Source organism: Emys orbicularis, chromosome 3 (assembly GCF_028017835.1).
Source record: "Emys orbicularis isolate rEmyOrb1 chromosome 3, rEmyOrb1.hap1, whole genome shotgun sequence".
NCBI classification, from domain to species: domain Eukaryota; kingdom Metazoa; phylum Chordata; order Testudines; family Emydidae; genus Emys; species Emys orbicularis.
In genome coordinates this window covers 133,649,789-133,675,640 of record NC_088685.1, presented here as the reverse complement: position 1 = coordinate 133,675,640, position 25,852 = coordinate 133,649,789, and the positions used below count along the sequence as shown (strand labels likewise).

General features: G+C 43.5%; 2 protein-coding genes across 2 annotated transcripts in view; both read right to left on the bottom strand.

Annotated features, from left to right (window-relative positions):
• NUP133 (nucleoporin 133) overlaps positions 1–3,708 on the bottom strand; it is a 63,817-nt gene extending 60,109 nt beyond the window's left edge. The window contains exons 1-2 of the mRNA XM_065401266.1: positions 3,495–3,708; positions 595–713 (exon numbers count right to left, since the gene is read on the bottom strand). Coding sequence (XP_065257338.1) covers positions 595–713; positions 3,495–3,667 — 292 coding nt within the window. The 5' untranslated portion in view covers positions 3,668–3,708. The remainder of the gene's footprint in view (positions 1–594; positions 714–3,494) is intronic.
• A 13,084-nt stretch (positions 3,709–16,792) lies between these two features.
• The window catches only part of ABCB10 (ATP binding cassette subfamily B member 10), a 45,362-nt gene continuing 36,302 nt past the window's right edge, over positions 16,793–25,852 (bottom strand). The window contains exons 8-13 of the mRNA XM_065400450.1: positions 25,215–25,424; positions 24,367–24,446; positions 21,591–21,771; positions 21,272–21,315; positions 19,266–19,300; positions 16,793–18,325 (exon numbers count right to left, since the gene is read on the bottom strand). Of these exons, the coding sequence (XP_065256522.1) occupies positions 18,070–18,325; positions 19,266–19,300; positions 21,272–21,315; positions 21,591–21,771; positions 24,367–24,446; positions 25,215–25,424 (806 nt within the window). The 3' untranslated portion in view covers positions 16,793–18,069. The remainder of the gene's footprint in view (positions 18,326–19,265; positions 19,301–21,271; positions 21,316–21,590; positions 21,772–24,366; positions 24,447–25,214; positions 25,425–25,852) is intronic.

The window sequence follows — 25,852 nt, the reverse complement described above, 5'->3', positions numbered from 1 at the left end:
ATTTCCAGTAGTGTGGTTCCCAAGTCTTGAATTTTAGAAGCCATTTGGATTTGTTATTGTTTTGAAGGTAAAAAATCTGGATCAATGGATACAGTCCAATTATGTATAAAAATATAGAATTGTGAACACATTCTATGCACCTATTCAGCACGACTGACGGCATCAACCAACAAGTGCAAAACAAGAAACAATTAAGGACGGTTGTCCTTTTATAACTTAGGATTTTGAAGGTACTTGTTTTGCTTGGTCTGTATGATACTCTCAGATATTACAAATAAAAAAAATAAAACAAAAATATTATGAAATAGTTCTGCTTTTCACAAGAAGTCTGTTACTGAATTAATTGATATCCAGATGACTGACATTTGAAAGAAAGTAGTTGAGTTGTTCTGGTCATAAACAGTTACAGTTTTACATGTTTTGAAGCTTACAAATGCTCAATCAAGTGACTTACTGTATGCAATTAAAAAGAGGTGCTATCTTCTCCTCCTCCTCCTCACTCAAAAATCAACTATTTAAAAGTATAAAGAGATTACCATTTTTCCTTTATCTAATCCAATTCCCATGTGGAGAAAAGAGAAATGCAAACCTTACCATCAGCCTTTCTTAGGGCCTCCATAACCTTAACAGGGAGAGAGGATCCAAAACTCTTAACATCATAGTTGATAGTCTCACTGGCTGAAGGATGTTGTATGACTCTTGTGGGTGTTGCTCTAAAAAAAAAAAAAAATACACACCAGCTGTGATTAATTTTCTACTATGTCTCCTGCAATTTTAATATATAATATTTATTTCATTTTTAATTGTTTAAAAGATAGATTTGATTAAATGGCCAGGTTTGTGAAAAAGGGGCACAAATGCATATCTTTGGGAACACTCAAGACAAGTCAGTATATTAGGTTTCCCTTGTTGTATTAATTTAGATGGAATAAATGGACCAAAGGTGTTAACATAACCCAGTCACAATCCAACAATAAACAGTGTTAAACAAAGGCTATGTCTACACTACACAGCTTTTAGCGACATGGCTGTGTCGCTACAGCCGTGCTGCTAAGTCATGCAGTGTAGCCACTGTTTGTCAGCTTTCCTGCCGACAACGTGCTATTCACACTGGCGCTTGTCACGGCAAAACTTTTAGCTGGAAAGAGTTTTAGAAGGAAAAAAAATACTTTGTGAGTCTCTTAGATGGTATTAAAAATGGTAATATCTGTCCTGTTGGGTAAAAGAGAAGAAGTTGGTTGGTACGAGCTGTAGCTGTTGCTGCTGTTAAAAATGTAAAACTCCTTTTGGGGAAATGAAAATAAGTTACTTGAGATGGGCTGGAACTGATGTTATTCCTGCTGCTGTAAAAGTCAGACCCCGTTTTATCTCAGGTGGTGTCGGAGATATAGCTTGAGCTGGTAGGGGATAGCAATATCACCTGGATCGCTCCCCCTCTGACCCCATCTGGTCAGGACATCCCACAGGATTAGGACAAAGAAGGCCTGGGTCCTAGGAGACAGTGGAGTTGACAGCCATGAGGGTGCAGCTCACTCCAGTAGCCACAGTCTAATCTTTGCTCTGTATTTTTCCCCCCCAAAGACTCTCTCTTAAGGACCCAAAAAGGGTGTGAAGGTGGAATAGCTCATACCCCTCATTATTTTGTCCACCAATTAGGCCTAATATCTGACACACCAATTTTGGTACATTAATTTCCAGCTCCACATCTGTTTTTAACAAGCATAATTTCAACAGAGTATGTCAATGCAGACTTTTTGGTTTAGACTAATCTAGTTTCTCTGTCTGGTTTTCTTGCATCTACTCCCATCAACATTTGTTATTATAGGTCAGGTATGGGCAACCTTTGGCATGTGGCCCATCAGGGTAAGCCCCTGGTGGGCCGGGCCGGTTTGTTTACCTGCCGCGTCCGCAGGTTCGGCCGATCGCAGCTCTCACTGGCCATGGTTTGCTGCTCCAGGCCAATGGGGGCTGCAGGAAGCGGTGTGGGCCGAGGGATGTGCTGGCCGCCCTTCCTGCAGCCCCCATTGACCTGGGACGGCGAACCGCAGCCAGTGGGAGCTGCGATCGGCCGAACCTGCAGATGCAACAGGTAAACAAACTGGCCCAGCCCACCAGGGGCTTTTCCTGATGGGCCACGTACCAAAGGTTGCCGATCTCTGTTATAGGTTAGTGTGACATTTTATGAACTTGCACTTTTTACCGTAAAACTCTAAATTATGGTAAATTTGTAGTCTCAATTATCACAGCTCCTTCTAGAAAGTTGTTGGGTTGCTATTAGATTCCTTTCTACTCTAATTGACTTCTTTACAAATTTTCCCTGCTTCTCAGCAGTGTGCCCTTTCCTTGCCAACAAGCCGGAAAACACTGCAATGGCATCTTTCAATCAGAAAGAAAGAAAGACTATCTCTGTGACCCAAACCTGAAACCAAGGTCAGAAAGTGAGAATGGGCTGCCATGCTAAACAGGCTGAAAGTTCAGTCTAGCAATCCTCCAGGGCTGAAAATGTCATCTGAGCAACACTTGTCAGTCTCAAGAACAAATGACTACTTTTGAGATTGAATTCTAAAGTGTCATAGAACTGTTCTGGATTTATAACACTTCTGACCTATGTGGGATAGGGAACAATGTAAGTTTTTTTGGACAGTGATTTTTTTAAATGCATGGAAACTTTGACAACCAGAGGCCCAAAAACTAAAAAGGTACAATTGACAATCATTCTAGACATAAAATGAATGGAAATCATCATACGCTAGGCTTCAGTTCATGTTACTTTCAGGGTTACTACTAGCAGCCACAAGATTACGCAAGACCTAACAAAGACCTGTGCCCCATAATCTTAGAAATGTCAAACAGAAAATGAACACTATAATGAGCTAAAGGAAACACTGTTTGTTTATCTGAATTATCGCAGCATTAGGAGCCTTAGGCATGCACAGGAGCTCACTGTGTAGCTGCTGTATGAACACAGAACAAAAAAACAATCCCTGCCCCAAAGTGCTTACAATCTAAGTGGGCAGACATCATGCTTACATCACCGACATTAGGAATGGGGCGTCCTCTGCACAACGCCACAAAGGAATTGGGTAATGCACAAACCCCTGGGTGATCAATCAGATTACTTGAACCACAGTCTAGGCCCCTATACTCATGAAATAAACCATACAAGTTTCTGAAGAGCACTGCAATATTAAAGCACACTTACAGAATGAGCAAGAGAACCAAAATGCAGATGACCACATCAAAATTACACTGGATTTACAAATCCCACCTCGCCCACCTACCCCACTGGGGCATTTCCGTTGTGAATGGGGGGGGGGGGGGGCGCTGCAGACTGTTAATTTAAACAACACCAATTAAGTTTCTAGCCCTTTGCAACGAAGGGATGATTTGACGCAGGGGCGGCTTCCCGAGCCGGCAGGCAGCTCAGTGCCTCTGGCCCCGCTCCGGAGCACTAAGACCCAGCCCAGAACCCACCGCCCCCGCCGGGAACTCACCGCGCCGACAGGGAGCCGCTCCTCCTCCCCACCGGGGAGAACAGCCCCGGGGAGCCGGCCGCCGCCAGGCTCTTCCTGCCGCCCGGCCGGGGAACGGAAACTGCGGCGGCCCCGAGGGGCCTACGGGCCGGTCCGCCCGGGGTGCGCGGGGAGCCGGGGGCGGCAGGGAACATGGTAGGAGGTGCAGGGAGAGAGTTGGCGCGAGCTCAGCAACGCCTGGCTACCAACTGCCGGTGCCGGGCCTCGCGCGCGCCGCCAACGTACACGAGCCACACGCTCAGCTCCGGATGTCGCAACTGCCTACGTCACACTCCCGGCCCCGCTCCCCGAGAGAGGGAGGAGTCAGCTGGGGTCCAGGCGCGCGCCTCCGGCTGCAGGCGCGGGGAGTGGAAAGGCGGCTGCGCCGAGGTAATACCTCGCGCTGTAGGGAGGCCGGGCTGGGACGCGGCAGCGGGCGCGGGGCACCAGCGACCTCGCTGCCTCAGAGCCGGGACTCATGCTTGGCCGGGCTGTCGCTAGCCAGTTAATCGCCGTTACCCGTTAGCACAAGCAGGGGGCTGGACAGGGGTCCCGAGCGCCTCCACTCAGCAGCCTGACAGCGTCCGGGCAGAGCGCTGCAGGGGGGCGGATTGCACAGCTTCCCGCACCGCACGGGGGCAGTGGCGGTGCCTCCAGAGCCAGGTGATCCCCATAACAAGATAGAGGGACTGAACTCTTGTGGGGGAAGCCCTTTTTACCGGCATTTACATTAAAGATTATGTCATGTGATGAAACCTCCAGGAATACGTCCAACCAAAGTTGGCAACCCTACCTGCGGCACAGCCAGCTCCAACTGTTGGATGGTCTCAGCGGGAAGGAGCGTTCTCTGTCCATGGCCCACAGGAGTGCTGACTGGCCTGGGGGCGTGGAACTGAGCTCCATGCCTTGTAGGTTTTCCGCTCAGACTCGCTCAATCCATCAGCATCCTCGTCTGGGTTTGGATTAAACCTTGGGCCAGATTTAGGGGCAGGCAACCGCCTGGGGGGTGCTGGGTTTGGGGTGTTGTTTTTGTTAGCGACAAAAGGGAAAATAGCATGTTTGAAGTAGCGTGTTTCAGGTATTCCATACATGGATTCATTTTTCACTAATCTCCTAGAATGTTTTGGATCTTTGTAGGTTTCAGAGTAGCAGCCGTGTTAGTCTGTATCCGCAAAAATAACAGGAGTACTTGTGGCACCTTAGAGACTAACAAATTTATTAGAGCATAAGCTTTCGTGGGCTACAACCCACTTCTTCGGATGCATAACGGAGAAGTGGGTTGTAGCCCACGAAAGCTTATGCTCTAATAAATTTGTTAGTCTCTAAGGTGCCACAAGTACTCCTGTTATTTTTTTGGATCTTTGTAGAATCTCGTGGAACCTCCCAGACTTTCTGAGAACTACATTTAACATCAAACTCATGAAATGGGCTACAAAATGCAATAAAAAATAAGGTAGTCAAAAGTTTAACAAATGGCAGGGATGGGGAGAACCGAAGCTGTTCCTTGCCTGGGGCACCATTTGGTCTAGGGCCAGCCCTGGTGTCAGGCATGAGGTTTGCCCAACCCCCTTTCATTCTGAGTGAATGGAAAGAAGGCAGAGATTTCCCTACACCCCTTCTGAATTTCCCCATCATCCACCCAGAGGTCAACTGGTTACATGCAGTGTTGCCTATTTAGTCTGTTGGAAATTTGACTTAAAATTGAAACATTAATACAGACTTTAAAAGCATATATAGTATATGATAAAATACTGAAAAAGAATAGTAGGTTTGAAAAGTATGAACAAAGATTAGCTTCTCAGACAGCTGGGGTTTTTTTTATTTTTTTTTATTTTGAGACAATGTTGACACATTCATTTTGGTGATGTTGGCCAACCTAATAATTTCAAGTTATGATTTGTAAGCAAGGTCTGAATGAGCCGGAAAGTGGTGGGGAAAGGCTTCAGGACCAGACTATTTACATGAACACACCTACTCTGCCTAGGTATCCAGCAGAGCTGTGTTGCCTAAGTGATCAATTTTGGCTGGTGTTGAGTTACAAATCACTGTAGTATTGAATGCAGGAGTAATGAAATGTTATCCTTATTGTATGAGTAAAGGGCAGCAGAACTGTACTTAGCTTGTCCTGAGTGAGGGGAGGTCACACTCAGTGCTTAATTTGTGCCAGTGTATGCCAGGGCTGGGCCCCAGCATATCTAGGCTTGGCATTTCATAGCCCTGGGACATCTGGGCTTGCCACATCAGTTATGAAAGTAAAAAAAACTTGCTTGAGCCCTGGCACCTCTTTCATTACAAATTAAGCATTGGTCACTCCCAACTGAACTGCACTCGCTAAGCAGGGGGCTTGGATGCCAGATCCCAGTGACGAGAGAGGGTGGGCTCTGCCTAAGAGTCACAGGCACTGTTTGGCCTGCCCCCTCCCCTGTTTAAAGATAGAACTGATTAGGCTCCATAGAGAGTCTTTTGTTTTTTTAAAGTAACCCCAGGGCCGGTGCAAGGAAGTTTCGCGCCCTAGGCGAAACTTCCACCTTGCGACCCCCCCCCCCCCAGCCCTGCTGCAGCTCCCCCGCGGCAGCTTCACCCCCCGGGGAGCTGTGCGGCAGCTCCCCACCACAGCTCACCTCTGCTCCATCTCCTCCCTGAGCACGCCGCCCCTGCTCTAATTCTCCTCCCCTCCCAGGCTTGCGGCGCCAAACAGCTGATTGGCGCTGCAAGCCTAGGAGGCTGGAGAAGTGGAGCGGCGACCGCACGCTTGGGGAGGGGGCGCAGCAGAGATGAGCTGGGGTGGGGAGCTGCCGCACGGCTCCCCGGGCCGGGGGGGGGGGGGGAGCTGCCGCGGGGGGAGGGGTCCCTCAGGATGGGGGGGGGAGCTGCCGCAGGGCTCCCCACCCCAGCGCACCTCTACTACGCCCCCTCCCCGAGCATGCCGCCCCCGCCGGCAATGACAATAATTGTATGGAGCGGCCGCTGCGCTGGGAGAGGGAGTCTGAGCCGCACGTGTCAGCGCGTCGCCAGCAGCCCAGCCCAGGAACGCTGTAAAAAAAATTGGGGGCACCGCTTTTTGGCACCCCCAAATCTCGGCACCCTAGGCAACCACCTAGTTTGCCTTAATGGTAGCACCGGCCCTGAGTAACCCTAGAGCTGAAATCACTGATAATCAGGTCTAAGTGCTTAGACCTGCTGTGGGATAGTATTTCTGTGGAAGAAACAGCCCAGCCTGCACTAGCACTGAGACCTGGGTGGAATCTCAAGAGACTGACTTGCAGATGTCACAGTGGCAGGTGGCATCAGAAGATGACAGCGCAGGACCATCGGCAATAGAGAAGTGGAGTGAACAGTGGCACAACAAACAACAGTGGCCAGAGCAAGCAGCTGGAGGAACAAGCCAGATGCCTTCTCCTCCCCGCCCCAGGGTGGGAGGTGGACTCACATGAAAGCACCTCTGAACTCTGGGTCTCCACTGACCAAGGACAACAACTCTGAGTGGGATGCAGTGGAGGGAGAAGGGAGGGCACGTTAAAGGAACACTTGTTTGTTGGATTATGTTTTAGTGATTTTGCTCCAGAATGCTTGATTTGTGACTGGGAAACATATAAATATACATATCCTAGTAGGCCAAGATTTTTAAAATGCATTATTTGCCAAGATCATTATCTCACTTCATCACTATCTCAAAAGGTCATTATCTTGGAGAGTTTCTGTACTAAATATTTATTACAATATTAATTTATACATAAGAATGGCGATACTGGGTCAGACCAATGATCCATCTAGCCCAGTATCCTGTCTTCCAACAGTGGCCTATGCCAGGTGCTTAAAAAAGAATGAACAGAACAGGCAATCATGGAGTGATCCATCCCCTGTTGTCCATTCCCAGCTTCTGGCGAACAGAGGCTAGGGACACTCTTTGTTGCATCCCTGCCCATCCTGGCTAATAGCCCTTGATGGACCTATTCTCCATGAACTTATCTAGTTCTTTTTTGAACACTGTTATAGTTTTAAACTTCAGAAAAGCCCCTGGCAAAAAATTCCACAGGTTAGCTGTGTGTTGTCTGAAGAAGTACTTCCTTTTGTTCGTTTTAAACCTGCTGCTTATTAATTTCATTGGGTGACCCCTGGTACTTGTGTTATGTGAAGAAGTAAATAACATTTCCTTATGCACTTTCTCCACACACGTCAAGATTTTATAGCCCTTTATCATATCCCCTCTTAGTCGTCTCTTTTCCAAGCTGAAAAGTCCCAGTCTTTTTAAATCTCTCCTCATGAAATCTGCTCCATATCCCTAATCATTTTAGTTGCCCTTCTCTGTATCTTTTTCAGTTCCAATATATCTTTTTTGAGATGGGGCGACAAGAACTGCACACAGTATTTGAGATGTGGGCATACCATTGATTTATATAGTATAAGTGGAGGAGCTTGGTTTGCCAGAGTGATCAGCAAAGCCAATGCTGACATCCTCTGTGAAAAGCTGCAAAACACCAAGCCTCTGGACTGCATCGACATGCAGAAAGCCTTATAAGCCAATGACTGTCAAAGCCAAATTTTAGAAGTACTTAATGAGGCTGTTAAGAATGCTGGAGACTCACACAGATTATCTGAACAAATATGCCTTTCACATCATACTTTCTATTTAAGCAAGCAATACTACAAACGAGGCCAATGGTAGGGGCATTGTCACTTGCTAATCCTGAAGTTAGTCACTGGTTCTAAACAAGACCAGCAAATGCTCACTCTCTTTCTGCAAGAAACTCAACTGACTGGTTAGAAGCATGCAGTGCAACAGTGAAAGACTCAGCAGTTAAAAAAGTGAAGAACTCTCTGACCACATTCAGAAAATGTGCATACATGACTGATGAATGCATCGATGCAAATGGGCATCAAGAATTAAGTCATTGCTAGGGCCCTACCAAATTCATAGTCTATTTTGGTCAATTTCATGGTTATAGGATTTTAAAAATTGAAATTTCATGATATCAGATATTTAAATTTGAAATTTCACAGTGTTGTAACTGGGGGGATCCTGACCCAACTCTGAAGGCAGAAGTAAGGATGGCATGGTATGATATTGCCACCCATACTTCCGCACTGCTGCTAGCGGGGTGTTGCTTTCAGAGCTGGGTGCCTGGCCAGCAGCTGCTGCTCTCCAGCCTCCCACCTCTGAAGGCAGTACAGAAGGGTGGCAATACTGCGACCCCACTACAATAACCTTGTGAAACTCCCCACAACCCTCATTTGGGTCATACATTTAATGTCTTAGTTATATTCTTTTTTTCAGAAAGAGTCCAAAAGGACTGAACGTCTTGGAAAAAATAGAAGATACATTGGGACTGAAGTTCAAATTAGTCCAACCTGGGAAAACCCGCTGACTTTATCATGAGTGATCCTTGGCAGTTGTCTTAAAATTACTGCAAGCATTATTATTGGCTTTGGAAAGTATCTACTGAGATGGGACAGATATAAGTGTTGAGGCTGGTGGATTACTTTTGCTACTTAGTTCAGAGAAGACTATTGCCATTCTCTCTCTTGTAAGTCTACTGTTGAAACCACTCGAGTCATTAAACAATGCCATCCAAGCGCCTGCTCAACAATAGCAGATCTTTGTCCAGTGATAAAAGCTGTACTTGGATCAGAGAGTTATCAATTGAAAACGTACTGGAAGAAGCAAAGACTTCAGAAGTTGATTAATTAAGGCACTTATATTGACTCAAGTGAAGAGGCCAAGAAGTATTTGTTAAGCCATCTGAAAAAGTACACGGACTTGATTCTTACAAATCTACAACAGCAACTTCTGGATTCTACTCAACCTCTATGTAGCTTTTACAGATGCCTGTCTTATAAGACAATGACAGTTGAGTGGAGTGAGGCACTACCAGCAATGGGTCTGCTATGTGATCAGGGCAGAATAGAGAATTTGAACACAGAATGAAATATTATACAATGAATGAATGAAGGTTTGACTTCAACTTCTACTTTATCATCACTAGTGGTTCGACCCAATCTTTATGCTAGGTTTCCTGGGATGAAAGAAGTAGGAATTCATCTCTTGCTCCTCAGTCACAACAGCTACAGTTTAAGTTGAGCATTCTTTTTCTTCACGGAATAGAATTTTGTGTTCTGAAAGAAGTCGCCTTCTGCCTGATCATAAACATATCATGAAGGACTGGAAATACCGGACACACAAGAAGCTACCAAAGATGAATGCACTGCATTCGAGAAGTTCATTAATGGAGTTGTGCAAAATTACATTAAGAAACCAAGAAGGATGTAGCTGTAGTGCTTCATAGTAGGCTTGAGTAGCCAACTTTGTGTGATGATTTTAAAACAGGAGTTAAATCTAATAAAATGATTGTGAAACATTTTTCAGTTTTTACTGTGGTGCCATGCAGCCCGCTTTCACCCTCACGGTCTCACCTCTCATTCCCCTATAAATTCAAACACCTCCCCTAATTTCAACTCCTGGGGAAAACATTGAAAGAAGGGACAGACATAAGTGTCCAAACCCAAAGCACAAGCACATGGCTCTACCCAACACAGACTAATGCAACCAAGGCTGCCAGCAATTGGAAGAAGACTGAGGTATCACTGAGTATCCTATGACTGAGGGGGCAGGTGTTCAGGAGAAAAGTAGGAGATAGCCTGGCCCGCCTGTGACTCTGAGAAAAGCCTAGGGAGGAGGCTGGCTAAAGAGGCTTGGGGCTGTAAGCAAAGAAACTGCCTCCTGTGTTTTATTTCTTCCTTGGGAAAATAGGTCTTTGTATGTTCCTTGTAAATAAACAAGGGGGGGGGGAAATAAATAAAAAAGTACCAATCACTCCATCTCACTTTGCTGGGGCAACCTGCAACACCCCAAATTTGACCTGAGTGGATAGGCAAATGGGATAACAATGTCATAAATAGTCCCTCATCTAGTCTAGTATTGCATCTCCAATAGAGGCCTTTATCAGATCTGCCACAGGAATTATCCACCTTTTTCTTACCTGGGCTCCATGTGTGATTGTTCCCAAACTAATCCTCCTCAGATACACCCAAGTCGTTTAGGGTAAGTCCCAGGGTACTTCAAAATAGTTGCTTTGGAAATCAGTGCAATGGTTTATGGGGCCTACATAGCAGCAGTAGATAACAGGTTGCAAGTAACTAAATAAACTCTTTGTAGTGAAAATTAGGCACCCAAGACAACTTGCTAGGAAAGCCTTTGAAGATAGAAACCATTGGTTCAGAGGAAGGCAAACTAATACTCAACCCAGTGATGCATGTGCCATATCTCTAAAATTTCCTTTGTTGGGAGCAGTGTAACTTATTTTTGTCCCCAAATTAACTGTGTTCCACACAGATTTGTTTTTACTCACCCTTAATGTTGAAGATGACATTAGAAATAAGGAATCATGAAAGTGAAGTTATAGAAAAAAACATAGATGTGCAGTAGCACCTCCATATTAGGTAAAGGTTCAGTTTTTCCATTCAAAGCAGATATTTAACTGTACTGCTTTGTATGAAGAATCCAGATTTGGGGAAAGTACACTTAGAGCATCTACTCTAAAATTGAATTGTCTGGGGATTTTTAACTAAATCTGTTACTCGGTTTATGAGAGAAAATTAAACAAACAGGATTTTAAAGACATTTTTCTTTACTTTTTGCTAACAGCCGGTTTGCGTCAGTCACACTTTTCACAAAATCATTGCTAGCATTTTTCAAACAAACCTTCAAAGAAATTAGGTTGCAAATCAGCAAAGCTATTACTGTTTTTTCCTATCTTTTCCATTATATTCATAATTCTACCCAATGGGACTGAAACGGATTTGGAGAGCAGGAGAGACTTCAGGCTGCATTTCCATGGTTAGATACTTGTAACAACAGACCTCAAGCAGCTGGGAAGAACCACATGGATATAGTCAAAGCATAATCTCCCCCGCCAACCATGGCCACAAACTTGGAACTGTGTTGCTTGGGTGATGCTGGTTAGCAGCCACCAGGGAGCAGCATGAAGGGGAAGCCAGAGGCCCCTAGGTTTTAGGAGATGTAGTTGACAGGCTCCCTAGCATCAGGAACACACGCATCATTATGCTGAAGTAGGGAGGGTAGAGATGGACTTCGCTAATCCCACACCACAGGCACAAGTAGTACCCCTCTCTCATTGCAAATATAAGCACTTCTTCATACTCCACACACCACAAAGGAAGTCAGGGAGTATCCCCATCCCTCTCACCCCATTCCATGTTCTTCCAAAACCTTCATACACTCCCTGAAATACAGTAATGACCCCTACATCATTAAGCTTCCAAAACCAAGTTGCATAAATAATTCTTATGCCTCTTGCTTTGGGTGGGTCACACATTGCATCTCATATTTGGGCCTTGGTACATTGAGAAGTATGGCACCTGGCCAATTGTACAGTATAAAAATACAGGGTATAAGGAATTTCTTCCTGACCCTCACATGGGGATTAGCTTCTTGTTTTAAGGGATAAGTTTAACAGTTCTTGAGCCAGATCTCCAGTTAGGGACATATGTCAATTTACACCAGTTGTGGATGTGGCCCACAGGCTATTAATAGGCTTACTCTTGCTTCAAGACAGACAAATCCTCCTTCGCATAATTTGAAGCCAATAGAGCTCTGCTGATTTATATCAGTTGAGGATCCAACCCTTTACTTTTCCTCCTTAGAGAAACAACAGTTACTATTCATATTCATATGTCCATTTTTAAAAATATTACTAAGCTATTAGCCTCAATCATACCTGCAGTATTAGATATGTTATAATTGCTGCATAAAATTCCTTCCAGATGTTTTAAAGGTGATGCCTTTTCATTTCAGCTGGTGTCCTCTGGTTCTTGCTTTACAGGAGGGGATAAATCAGAATGTCCAATAGGACTTCATTGTACCATTCTATACTAATTATTATCCTGCAGTCCTTCCTTGTTATGATAGTTCACCCCTATGTAATGGCATGGAACTCACATGTTATGGCTGTTTCATAAAAACAAAACAACCACAAAAATGAATGCAAACAATACAAGGAAGCGAGGGCTGGGGAACCAAAAAAGGAACTGGAGTGCAATCCACTCCTCCCAACATCCATCAAAACAGATTTAAAAACACTTTATAATGTTATTTAGTTCCCTATCACAAAACTTATGTCATACTTTAAAAGAATTTAGTACTTACAACAGGTTTGCTGAATTAAATTGTTTATTAATTAACAAAGCAGCTACTGTAGCAATGAAGCTTCCCCTCATTGCCTTGTCAACCCATCTTAATTGTTCTTGTGCACTGCCTCCGGGGGAGAGGAGGTACAGTAATTCAAACTTTGGCACAGGAGAAAGAATGCCAACTAGTGCTAATTGTACCTATTAGCCATTTTTCATCTAGGAAATGAACTTAGACAATCATCTCATTTCACATATGGCATTGAATAAAAGACTATGCTGACCTGATCTGGATTTGAACTAGCAACTTTGAAATTAAATTATTCTTTATTATTTGTATTATCATAGCCCCTAGGAGTCTGTCATGGACCAGGACCCTATTGTGCTAGGTGCTCTACAGACCAGGAAGACAGTACTTGCCCCAGAACTGCCCTCACCCATCACCAATTATTTGAAATGCACAGAGATGTTAATGCTCAGGTTCACCTCTTCAAAAAGATCAAGCTTGTCTTGAAATTCTGGAAAAGTAATAAACATGAAATAGATTTTTGTTTAAAGGCTACTGCAGAAAATTAGGGAGTTGCCTACCTGTCTGGGAAGACAGTTTGTTTTAGGAGATACAAGCAGGCAGACTTGTGATCTGCAGAGTTAGTATACAACTTCAAGAACTGATATTATGGCAGCTGGTTCATATGAACCTAATTTATTTGAATACAAAGGTATCTTGGGGGACAATACAGAGGCTCAAACTAATGTGCCTAACGGACAGAACAGTAATGTTTTCCTTCAAAAAATAAGAAATGCAGCTTCTTGCATCACACAAAATACAAAAGATTATCCTTCACGTGTAGAGTAAATCAACTGTTGACCTGGCTCCTTTCTCCAACAATTTGTAGCCTTCATGTTAAGGTGCCGACAACTTTTTGTTGACTGGTTTAACACAGCCACTAAACTTTCTCAAGACAGTTGAACAACTGTTACCCTAACCCCAGCAGTGTGGCAGTGGTGTGAAGGCAGTATTGTTTAAGCACTCTGTCAGGAATGATAATCTTTTGTATTGCACAAGAAGTAGACTGCCAATATGCAGTCTTTGAAGAGAATGAGGGAGGTTCTATGCATCAGACGATAAAAATATAGTTTGACAGCAGCAGTCAGCTACTTGAATTAAAGAATCTTCTCTATTTCAAACATGCCAATAATTAACAGTGATAATACTTTATTCAGTATTTAAATATAGCTAATCAAAATAATTCTTGCAAGACAGTGGTTTTATTTTCAGTGTCCTAGCTCCCTCAGGAAAGCATTCATACTATCCGAAATTAGAAACACAGTGAACGGAGCAGTCAATGCTAGCCTGTCACTGGGGCAGCAAGCACTCAACACTAAATACAATTATACATTACAGAAAAGGTTTTTATTTTCTTTGGGTCAAATCCTGAGAGATGCTGAACACCTGTTGAGTGCCTACAACTCCAAATGAAGAAAGTAGTTACTCATTCTCTCTGAGAATTTGGCTTTTGAAGTTGGACAGGCTGGTCATCTTATTTAATGTGTACAACAATCCAAGAAATTTGTCAAGTACGGAATAATTAAATTGAGGGAGTAACTAAATGGGGATTTTTTTTTTTTTTTTTTTAAGTGTGATGCCACAGAAAACAGAGCCATATTCCACTTTCAGAGTTTTGAACAAGATTTCCATTAAATTATATGGGAGTTCTTTGTACTCTCATTTAGTACATCACCATTAGTGTTCTAAATTTCAAGTCTTTGGAAGGAGAACTGTTTAATCATTATTTGAAATGATCCAAGTTCTTGTTACATCATTATGAAGCAGTATGTCTTACCATGAGATGACAGAAGCAATAAATTTTTTATTGATAAATTTTAATTCAGGATACAAAAAAATTACTAAAAACAACTGAAGAGGGCAATGCTGGAAAATGCGATCAGTGAGTATAACAAACAAGTTCATTTTACATAGGGTGCTATAGTGCACTACTCAGATACTCCACCTAAGCGTGGCCCATTTTCCTTCACAAGACCACATTGAATTAGCAGACTGGATGAAATAAAATTGTCCTTGGCAAAGCAAGTCTGTCGATAGTGTCTCAGATGCACACTAACAGTTTGCTGGGTTTAGCCTATACTGGCAACCACTGAAGGTTCCCTTAATGAACCAGAATGCAATACTGTGAGCATTTTTAAAAACACACTGGTTTTCTTAGCAGAAAGAGTAAATCTCCCTACAAAGCCTCAAAGCTGAAGAATTGTATTGTTGAAGCTTGAACTAGTAGGATTGCAGTGGTATAAAACAAAACTGTGCAGAACATCACTAGCTATGCTGTATTGGCCACATACAGTGTGCCACATCCACTACTCCCAGCATGTGCTGCAGGATCTGTCGATTGGGCACCTACCCACAATGAAAATCACAGCTCCCTGCAGCAGGTGCATGGTGGTTTCAAACTGGCTAAATTTTTCAAAAAGGCTTAAGTGACTTAGGAGCCCAAATCCCAATGACTCTTAGGGCTTGTTTATAGGAACACAATTCGTGGCAAGCTGGGGTGTAAATCTACCCATATTAGCCTGCCACGTACTAGGTGTCCATCTGGACCGTGCCGCCACACACTAAAAGTTTTGCAGTGCACTTAAATCTATTCCCATTTCAAAACAGTATAGGTGAGAAGAGTTTCATGGTGTGCTTTAATCTAGGCTGTTTTGAAATGGGAGTAGATTAAAGCACGCAATGGAACTTTTAGTGTGGCAGCAGGGTCCACACAGACACCTAGTGCACAGTTTATGAGCTCATTCTGCACCTTACCTGAGGAATGATTATTCACATGAGTAATGGTTTTTAGGAACAAGCCCATCATTTGAAAGGGTACAGAGAAAGAAATAATGTGTAGGAAGTATTGAAGTTAAAGCATTCTCTGTCAGCATTTTTAGCCTGCAGTGGTTTTTAGAATTGTTTTTAATGTTTCACACAATGGCATATAGCGTTGCCAGCTTTCTAATCGCACAAAACTAAACAACCTAAGCCCACTCCTTCCCCGAGGCCCCACCCCCTGTTCTCAACATTCCCCCACCCTCACTCATTTTCACTGGGCTGGGGCAGGGGGTTGGGGTGTGGGAGGGGGTGAGGACTCTAACTGGGGTTGTGGGCTCCAGGATGGGGCCAAAAATGAGGGGTTTGGGAGGGGGCTCCGGCCTGGGGCAGGGGTGTGGGAGGGGATGAGGGCTCTGGCTGGGGGTGCACGCTCGGAGGTGGGACTGGGGATGAGGGGTTTGGGGTGCAGGAGGGGGCTCCAGGCTGGGGCCGAGGGATTCAGAGTGCAGGAGGCGGCTGGGGTGCAGGATGGGGTATGGACTCTGGGATGAGGAGTTCAGGGTGTGGGAGGGGGCTCTGGGCTGGGGGTTGGGGTGCAGGGGGAGGTGAGGGCTCCAGCTAGGGGTGCAGGCTCTGGGATGGGGCCGGGGATGAGGGGTTTGGGGTGCAGGGGGGCTCCAGGTTTGGGGGGGCTCAGGGCTGGGGCTTACCTCAGGCGGTTCCCAGTCAGGGGTGCAGCGGGGCTAAGGCAGGCTCCCTGCCTGTCCTGGCACCGCGCTCCTAGGCAGGGGGGCCAGGAGGCTCCGCACGCTGCTGTTGCCTGGAGGCACCATCTTCCCCCAGCTCCCACTGGCCGCAGTTCCCAGCCAATGGGAGTGCAGAGCTGGTGCTCGGGGTGGGGGCAGTGCACAGAGCCCCAGGTCTCCCCCCCTCCCTCCCGCCTAGGAGCCAGACCTGCTGGCCACTTCCGGGGCGCAGCGGGGTGCCAGGACAGGTAGGGACTAGCTTGCCTTAGCCCTGCAGCACCGCCGACTGGACTTTTAAAGGCCCGGTCAGCAGTGCTGACCGGAGCCACCAGGGTCCCTTTTCGACTGGGCATTCCTGTCAAAAACTGGATGCCTGGCAACCCTAATTATTGGCATAACTAAGGTAGAGCTTTTCCTCCTAAAACATTCTCAAGCATACATTTTACTGAGGCCTTACCCTGTACTAGGAAATTCACCTGCTGCTTACAATTGTTTTAACAATGCATAGGCTTATGCCAGCATAGACTGCTCTTAAGGTGAGTTGCAAAAGAATGTTTTTTTAAATTGGCTTTGGATTTTTGTTTATTTCTTCACAATGAATTAAAAAAGGTCTGTATTAGAAGTGGGGGAGGGGGTTGTTTGTTTTTTTAACTTGCGTATCAGGAACATCAAATTTGGTCCTGCTTGGATTTGCTGGTGCTCTCACACTTTTGTGTACTTCTCCTTAGTTGAAGGGACAAGGGTTTTGCATATTTAACAAAGCATCTTTTCACCCAAGCATTCAGGTAGTCATGGGAGTTAGGGAAGCGTTAAACAACTGACTAAATATTCCCTCCCATCTCAGTTGCTCAACTTTCAGTCTTTTATTGTGATATTGTAATTTCACTAATTTTCTGGTTGCCCCAGAGTCTTCATAGCCAAACAAGACTTGAATTTCTAACAGAGAATAGAAAAAAGTTGCAAATAAAGCTTTGAGCATGATTTATATACCCTTTACAAGGAGGCAAAAAAGTGCACAAGCCCACTGTTTGTTCCTTCAAAGGTCACCTTTAGAGTGTAATGAAAGTAAAGACCAGAAGAATACAGCAATGAGAAGATGCATGCAAACTTTAGAATTTTCTACTACAAACTAATGTTTAGCAGCAATTCTGCTCCCTTTGCCCTAGCTGTAAAACCTGAAGCTTTCAAGAGTACTACTCCCCATCCAAGCTTCAAAATAATTTAAAATAACTTCTGTTTATAAATAATTATCTACAGTTACTGCAGATGGTGATTACACCCCTCAACTTCCAGTTTTATTTTGAAAGGGAAGAGAAAAAAGCAGCATGTGAAAAAGGAGACTGAAGAGTTTTTCTCATGCCACTACTGTCACACAATTCTGAACTTCAATCTTTTAAAGTCAAAGTACACTAATAAGCCCAGAAAACAAAAGGTCCCTGGTTCGCAAGAGGAGATGGTGGTGAAATTACCAGGTTCTGGATTTCTAATTTCCCTAAAATTAGGAACTTGCTTGAGAATAGAGTTCATTGCTATACAATGCATTAAAATAGAGAAAATGCCATACTGAATCAATTAAGTTACCACAAAGCAGAAGAATCTATACACTTTGAAAACAATTTCAGTGCTGTGGACATTTAAAAAGTTACAATAATTATTAAAAATCTCTGAATAAAAAGTTTAACACATCTAAGTTTCAAAATGATATTTTGTACACTTTGGAAAAAATAGAACATTTACTTTACATAACTAGAAACAAGTTATATTCTTTGTAGTTTGTAAGTTTCTATTCCTTATACTTCCTTTCATACATTTTCTTTTAAAAATTCCTTTTCTCTGGATTTTACACATTTAATGCAAAAGTTTTACTATTCTGAAGAAAAGCTTGTTTCTTCATTAGTTTCCTGAAAAGTCCATTTGGATTTGCAAGAAGTTCCTCATGTTTTCCACATTCAATAATTCTGCCTTGGTCAAGAACTGCAACAGAATCAGCATTCTGAATGGTAGACAGACGATGAGCAATAATTAGGACTGTCCTCCCTTCCATAAGCCGATCTAGAGCTTCTTGCACTAGATACTCATTTTCAGCATCCAAAGCACTAATTCAGAAGAAAAGAAAAAATAAGTGTCACTGTTCTCTAAAATCAATGAAGCCTGGTCTACACTAGGCTTCTTTCTCTAAGCTCTCCCATCACTGCCTTTCCAACAGGGTAATAATGGTGGAGTTGCTAATGAAGACAAAGTGTTGGCAGCTGCCAGCATTTTAAGCACCGAGTCATGTAGACTCATTGTGAGCAGAATTAGTTGACTTGGTGCTTACAATACTGGCAGCTGCCTGGAGACCTCTCTACACTAGGGGTGAAATCCTGACTCCACCAAAGTCAGTAAAGCTCCCACTGACTTCAGTGGGGCAAGGATTTCATACTACAGCTCCTACATCTGCTACCATTAATGAAGCTGAGCCAGTGGTAAGCAATGGTGAGAAATGTTTAGTGAAAAAGTCTAGTGCAGACAGTCCATCCTGAGCATGCATATCACACACAAAAAGAACAGGAGTACTTGTGGCACCTTAGAGATGCCACAAGTACTCCTGTTCTTTTTGCGGATACAGACTAACACGGCTGCTACTCTGAAACATATCACACACATACACCCCTGAAATTTAATACTGAATAACTTACAGTGGATGTGGTGTACTTATACCTATCCACTCAGGACTTACAAACATTAATATTTTCATAAAGTAGAAATACAAAAACCTTTGAGATTGTGTAATGTTTTAGTATTCATGTAAATCACAAATATTTCATAGGAGTTACATTTTATTTAATAAGTAATAAGATACTGTCTGTTGCACTTAATCTAGTGGCTTTCATCAGAGCATCTTTAAGTATTTTTCCATTCCATTGATAGGGGAAAAAAGTTAAACGACTTGCCCAAGGTCACACACAGACAGGAACAGAACCTAGATCTCCTGACTCCAAGTCTCCTGCTCTAATTATAGGACATTTGCTAGCTTTACTTTATTTTATTCCTTACCTTGTTGCTTCATCTAGAAGAAGAATTTTAGGATTCTGAAGAACAAAGTAAAATTATAATTACAGACAAAGTTATACAAGACCTGAAGGATACAAATTCTATTTATGTATAAAAAAATTCACAAACAGGACTAAAACTACAAGCAAGATTATTTGCTTCATCAGAAGACTTGAATACAACGTGAGACTCTAGACAGTAAAAGGATAGAATATAAATAAAAATATCACATCTATCTTTTTTTCACCTACTACTGTTACTTTAACAACAAAGATAACTATTACAAAGATTATAAATCTCATCTTTTCAGTTTGTTTACTTTGTGCATTTGGCAGCACTTAAGGGTCGATTTCACTGTTTCCCCTGATTTTAGAGTCTCATGCGGGTCCACCTATCGTTTGTTTATAAGCAGTCTCCCTCCTGTTACACATGAACACAACATTTATCTTGCATTTGGGAGACAGCAACTTCCTAGGTGGCTGGAATGCACCAGGCCACTGAGGATATGTCTACACAGGGGAAAAAAAGGTGGCCGGCCCACTTCGGTTGCAGGGCTGTTTCACTGCTGCATAGGCTACCAGGCTCGGGCTGCCGGGCTGCCACCCTGCCACCTCACAAGGTCTTAGAGCCCAGGCTCCAGCCTGAGGGCCAGAAGTCTACACAGCAATGAAACATTCCCACAGCCTGAGCCAGATGTTGGTTTTTCTTTGCTGTGTAGACCTACCACTAGAGGCCAAGAACACACACTGGAAATGTAAAGAACCATAGTGTACTGTGGAATTGCCACAGCATGTATTTCCAAGAATTATTCCAAAACCAGACTGAACAAGCAGAAGAGATTTAGTTAAACACAAAAGGAACAATGCAATTTGCATTTCAACACCACATTCTTCCTTCATCTCTCTCTTGGAGAGGGTTGGATGCAGCTCAACTTCCTAAAGCAACACAAGTCTTTAAGAGTAGGTCTATGCTGCAATTAAAAACCCATGGCTGGCCCGTGCCTACGTGCAGCGCTCAATCTGCGGGACTGTGTAATTGCAGTGTAGACGTTCTGGCTTGGGCTGGAGCCCGGGCTCTAGAACCTTGCGAGGATCCCAGAACTCAGGCTTCACCCCAAATAGGAACATCTACATCACAACTAGACTGCTGCGCAGCCCCGAGCCTCGGGAGCCCGAGTCAGCTGGCACAGTCCAGCCACGGATGTCTAATTGCAGTGCAGACATATCCTAAGGAACACAATTTGCAATAATCTAAAATGCTAAAAACAAAGCGAACACCAAACAGACTATGTTAAGATGGAATCTATTAGTGTGCATTACTAAGGGTGATGAGGGTCCACTGGTGTTGAAATCTATGAAAAGTAATTTATAGATTCTAGGCATTAAAATAAAGGCCCCCTTCCTCTGGTCAACAATCACTAGAACTTACAGGCTGAAAAAAGATTATCTTCAGAAGACGGTCAACTCACCCCCAAACCTCACTCTCCGTCATAAAAGGCATGGAGTTTCTATTCTTAACGACATCAAGGGGTTCCCCCAAAAGACATGGGAGAGCCATTGGTTTGTATTTTACATAAACTTCAACAAACCAAGGTTTTTATCCGAAGTGCCCTGCAAGCTATAATTAGCAACGCCATGAATCTGGCTGGAAACCAAGTTGTGCAAGGACGTTGACACCATATTCAAAGTGGAAATCATCCCTGGTCTTGAGGAAGGCTTATTAAGTGAACCATTCTATCTTGGCCTAAGTCTTCCTTAGAGAGTGGCTCTAGTCAGAGCCTAACCACAGGAAAAAGAATGCATCAAGCATAATAGAAATTAAAGGGCGGTAAAACTTGAAATAAATATATTGCCTTAACCATCTCTCTCTTCCTCTTCCAACTCCCTCATCAATATACAGAACTTTGAATATTTCAAAAGATATTCACTCCCCCCAATGAAAGACTCATCCCCTCTTTTTCCTTCTTGAAATAATTAAATAAAGAATAGCTACCTGTTTTTTAAGCTTACCTTGAGCAGCGCTCGAGCAATTGCAATTCGTTGTTTCTGCCCACCTAAGAAAAAAGTTTTATTAAATTAAACTGAAAGGTAAAATAGAAGAGGTTCTGATTGAAACTAAAGATCTAAACTGACTGTAACTAGACATGAACTGATCTCTGCTAGTTACTGAAATGGATTTTATGTTGGGGGAAGAAGGGATTAAGTGCTTAGGACAACAGTACTCCAACAAAAGCTACTGATTGATAAAGCAAGCTGGATAAAGCCTTTTTTTTTTTTTGTTCTACTGTGTCAATATCTTTTTTTTTTTTTAAATATGTCAGAGGTATACCTGAAAGGAGAATGCCTTTTTCTCCAACTAAAGTGTGGAATCCTTCTGGAAAGTCTCTGATGAAATTGGCAGCATTAGCTATTTCAGCAACTTTCTGGATTTCTTCAACAGTTACCATAGAAGGGTCCTCGGCACCATAGGCAATATTTTCAGCAATAGAACAGGAGAACAGAATTGGTTCCTGATAAATGCAAAAACATAGCTCATATGGTATCTCTATAGTACATATGTTTTCTTAGTAAATCTCGAGTAAAATAAGTCCCTTTTAAAGGATCAAATAGATGACAGAGTTTTAAGATTTATTGTACACTCTAATGTTTTTGGGTTAACGAATAATGCCCCAATTATTTTAACATGGAGGTCAGAGGTCAAAGGTAAGTCAATATTAAAAAATTTGAGGAAAACTTTTCATGACCATTGACTCCTAATATTTCAGAAGGAGTTCAAGGCTATCTGTTCATTCAGAAAACCCAAGTTTCTAGGATACCAGGTATATCATTCTTCGCTGCATCTACAGGTCATCTCTTCTTATTAAGGCTACCTACATTGTGCGCTTTGTGTACTGAAACAGCAAGAAAGTGTAAACACAGGCAGAGGAAATAGAAGGCAAGTCAAATGATGTACAATGAGAAGGTGTTCAGGACAAGATAAGACTGCTCTTTGTATGAAACAGAAAAGTTTCGTATTGTAACTTTTATTATTGCTAACTCAAAACTGGACAAAGTGAGATTTTTAAAATCAAGAAAAACTAAATGTTGACACGCCTACAAGGAAAAAGAGATTCTTCCTACATGAAGGATATTCGGTGGTACTGTCTTGCAATACATATGATGTTTTGGAATGTGAAGTACATTTGGATTAGAAAAATAACTGGGCTGTGATACCCCAGTTAGCTAGCCAGCCAGTCATGTTATGAAGACTTTCTGTAAAAAGACTACTACTTTCAAACTGTTTGGGTGGCTCCTCTTTAAGGGACAATTGAATGTGTACTTTTTGCACCTTTAGAAAAGTAAGTGCCAACAGTGTCATATTAGCATGCCTTCATAATGGAAATAATTATGTAAGTAAGGAAGCAAAAGGATTAGACAATAGAAGGTAAGTTTTCAAAGCAGCATGTAAGCACAGGATTGTGTAACTTTGATTAATATCAATGGGAATCATGGAGCTAAGCAGTCATGCATATCTGCAGCATTAGCCTCTGGAGGTCCTTTCTTGACTATTTATTCATAAGAAAGTCCCACAAAAATCAAGCAACTTATGTTCTAAATTGTGAACCATGTACTTTCCAGTCCTCTACACCAGTGTTTCTCAATGACCAGTCCGTGGATCAGCGTTGGTCCCTGAAATCTCCCTGACACAGTTTAGGAAGGCAGCAAGCCGGTCCTCGTTATCAAAAAGGTTGAGAAACACTGCCCGACACAAGAGGTATTTTACCAGCGATCGCTATCTTTCAGGAGCTACTTAACTAACCTACACAATCAGACACTTGCAGACCACGGAACAAGCAGTTTGGGACTAATTGAGAATTTACCATTTTAGAATATAGTATAACATGACAGTGACTAATTAATGCGTATGAGGGCAAGAGGGAGTTTCTCCCTTTTTGTGAAAAAACAAGACAAATGGCTTGTCTACATTACAGACCTTTATCAGTATAACTACATCACTCAAAGGTGTGAAAAAAATCCACCCCCCTGAACGAAACAGTTATGCCAACCTAACCTCCTGTGTAGACACCGCTATGTCAGTGGGAGAGCTTCTCCCATCAACATAGCTACTGCCTCCCAGGGAGGTGGATTAACTACGCCGACAGAAGAGTTCTCGCCCATCAGCATAGAGCAGGGTGGGCAACCTGCGGCCCTCATACGGCCCATCAGGGTAATCCAATTGTGGGCCGTGAGACATTTTGCTGACGTTGACCGTCCGCAGGCACAGCCCCCCACAGCTCCCAGTGGCTGCGGTTTGCTGTTCCCGGCCAATGGGAGCTACGGGAAGCGGCGGGCCGCTGCCACTTCCCATTGTCTGGGAACGGCAATCCGTGGCCACTGGGAGCTGCGGGGGGCCATGCTTGCGTGCGGTCAACATCAGCAAAATGTCTCACAGCCTGCAATCAGATTACCCTGATGGGCCGCATGCGGCCCGCGGGCTGCAGGTTGCCCACCACTGGCATAGAGTGTCTTCATTAAAGCACTAGAGCTGCGCCGTTGCAGCATTTTAAGCGTAGTTGCCCGTAGTGTACGGCAAGCCGGGGTGTGAATCTACAGTGCAGTACAAAATTTTAGTATGAGGTAGCAGGGTCCACATGACTAGTTAGTGCATGGCAAGTTAGTGTGCTGTAGAGTCTCACCCCAGTTTGCTGCACACTAAGTGTCCATGTAAACAAGTCCTTAACATTACAAAATTAGAAAGTGAGACAGTAGTAACTGATTACAGATTTCTTCCTTCACGTAGAAATTCCCCTCTTCCTTAGATTCATAGATTCTAGGACTGGAAGGGACCTCGAGAGGTCATCGAGTCCAGTCCCCTGCCCGCATGGCAGGACCAAATACTGTCTAGACCATCCCTGATAGACTTTTATCTAACCTACTCTTAAATATCTCCAGAGATGGAGATTCCACAACCTCCCTAGGCAATTTATTCCAGTGTTTAACCACCCCGACAGTTAGGAACTTTTTCCTAATGTCCAACCTAAACCTCCCTTGCTGCAGTTTAAGCCCATTGCTTCTTGTTCTATCCTTAGAGGCTAAGGTGAACAAGTTTTCTCCCTCCTCCTTACCTGACTCACTGTTCCAATTTTAGTCCTGAACCAGAGTGGATTCAATTGACGGATATCAACGCCATCAACGGTGATAGTACCTTAATTTAAGAAACATTAAGTTATACAGGATATAAGATACTGACAAAAGGCAGAAAGCAGTGGAGGAAAATACTCAGTTTTCAGGTGTTCATAAGAGATGTGCTCTCTCTCAGTCCTACAAAGGTGGTGTACTTCATGGAGCATTTATTTATCCGGTCCTTTTTCAGGCACTCTACAGTGCTCATTTAAACATGTGAGGGAAGATCACGCCTCAGTCTGTCAGGTGCAAGAAAGTAGAGATGTGGAGGGGGTGAAGGAGAAAAAAGTGTCCACAGAATCTCCTTGGGTGCAGGGGCCAAGTACAGTGGGGTTGTCCTTGGCTTCTGAGTGCACAGGCTGACGCAGGCTAGTACCGTTGGCAGTGCTAGTCTCTCCCCAGTGGGTGGGGAGGAAGCAGGGCTATGCCACACACACAGTTTTCCTTATTTAGACTGTTGGGGCCCATTCTTCCCCCTCTCTGAGGCAATGACTGGCAGGTTACTCCACAGATTGCTTTTTAATATGATCACATCAGTTTTGCCCCATGTCGCAGTGACTGTGCCTACACAGAACAGGAGAGGACTCTACAGAACTGCTGCATCAAGCACCCAGCAATGTGAGGCACGCTCTCCCGTAAAGAGGAAAGTGTTGCTTCTGCATAGCTTCCAGGCTGGGACCTCAACTCAGAACCCTTCCATTACACCTCCACTGGTTGTTCAGAAAAGTGTTTTCTTAGATGTAGAATATCAATTATTTCTAATGGCAGTCACAGTAACATATAAACATACCTGAGATGGGATCATACAGCCTCAACAGAAGAGATACAATGGTTGATTTGCCTGAGCCACTTGGGCCAACCAGTGCCATAACAGAGCCAGCTGGAATGGAAAGGCTGAAGTCTTGGAAAAGTGAAATTTCTGGACGTGTTGGATACGCAAAGTGGATCTCTTTGAATTCCAAAGCACCTTTGAACATGTCTTTGTTTAATACAATTCCATCTGAATGATGAAGAATTAAAATACAGAAGAAGCTGAATGACAAAAATATATCAAAACCTCCACAATGGCAGTTCAGCCTTCCATAAAACCTGCTGGCTACTACAGAGGCACCCAACATTTGCTAAACCACAGATCACATTACCAATTTACCAGGTGCTGCATCTGTTATACAAAACTGTAGTGGGTCCCCCACCATTTTTAACATGTAACACATGGAGACTAAACCTCCCAGCGTACAATACTGCACCTTTACCAACAAGAGTAGTTTAATCTCCATTGGCTATTCAATGCTTAGCTTCTCAGCCAAGCTGTCACTGGAACAAATCTGCTTCCAGATTGAATTCAAACAAGTCACTAATGGCCATTTTCAGATTTTTAACATAAAAAAGAATGGTTGATGGAATTAACTGAAGTCCAAGGAAGAACAG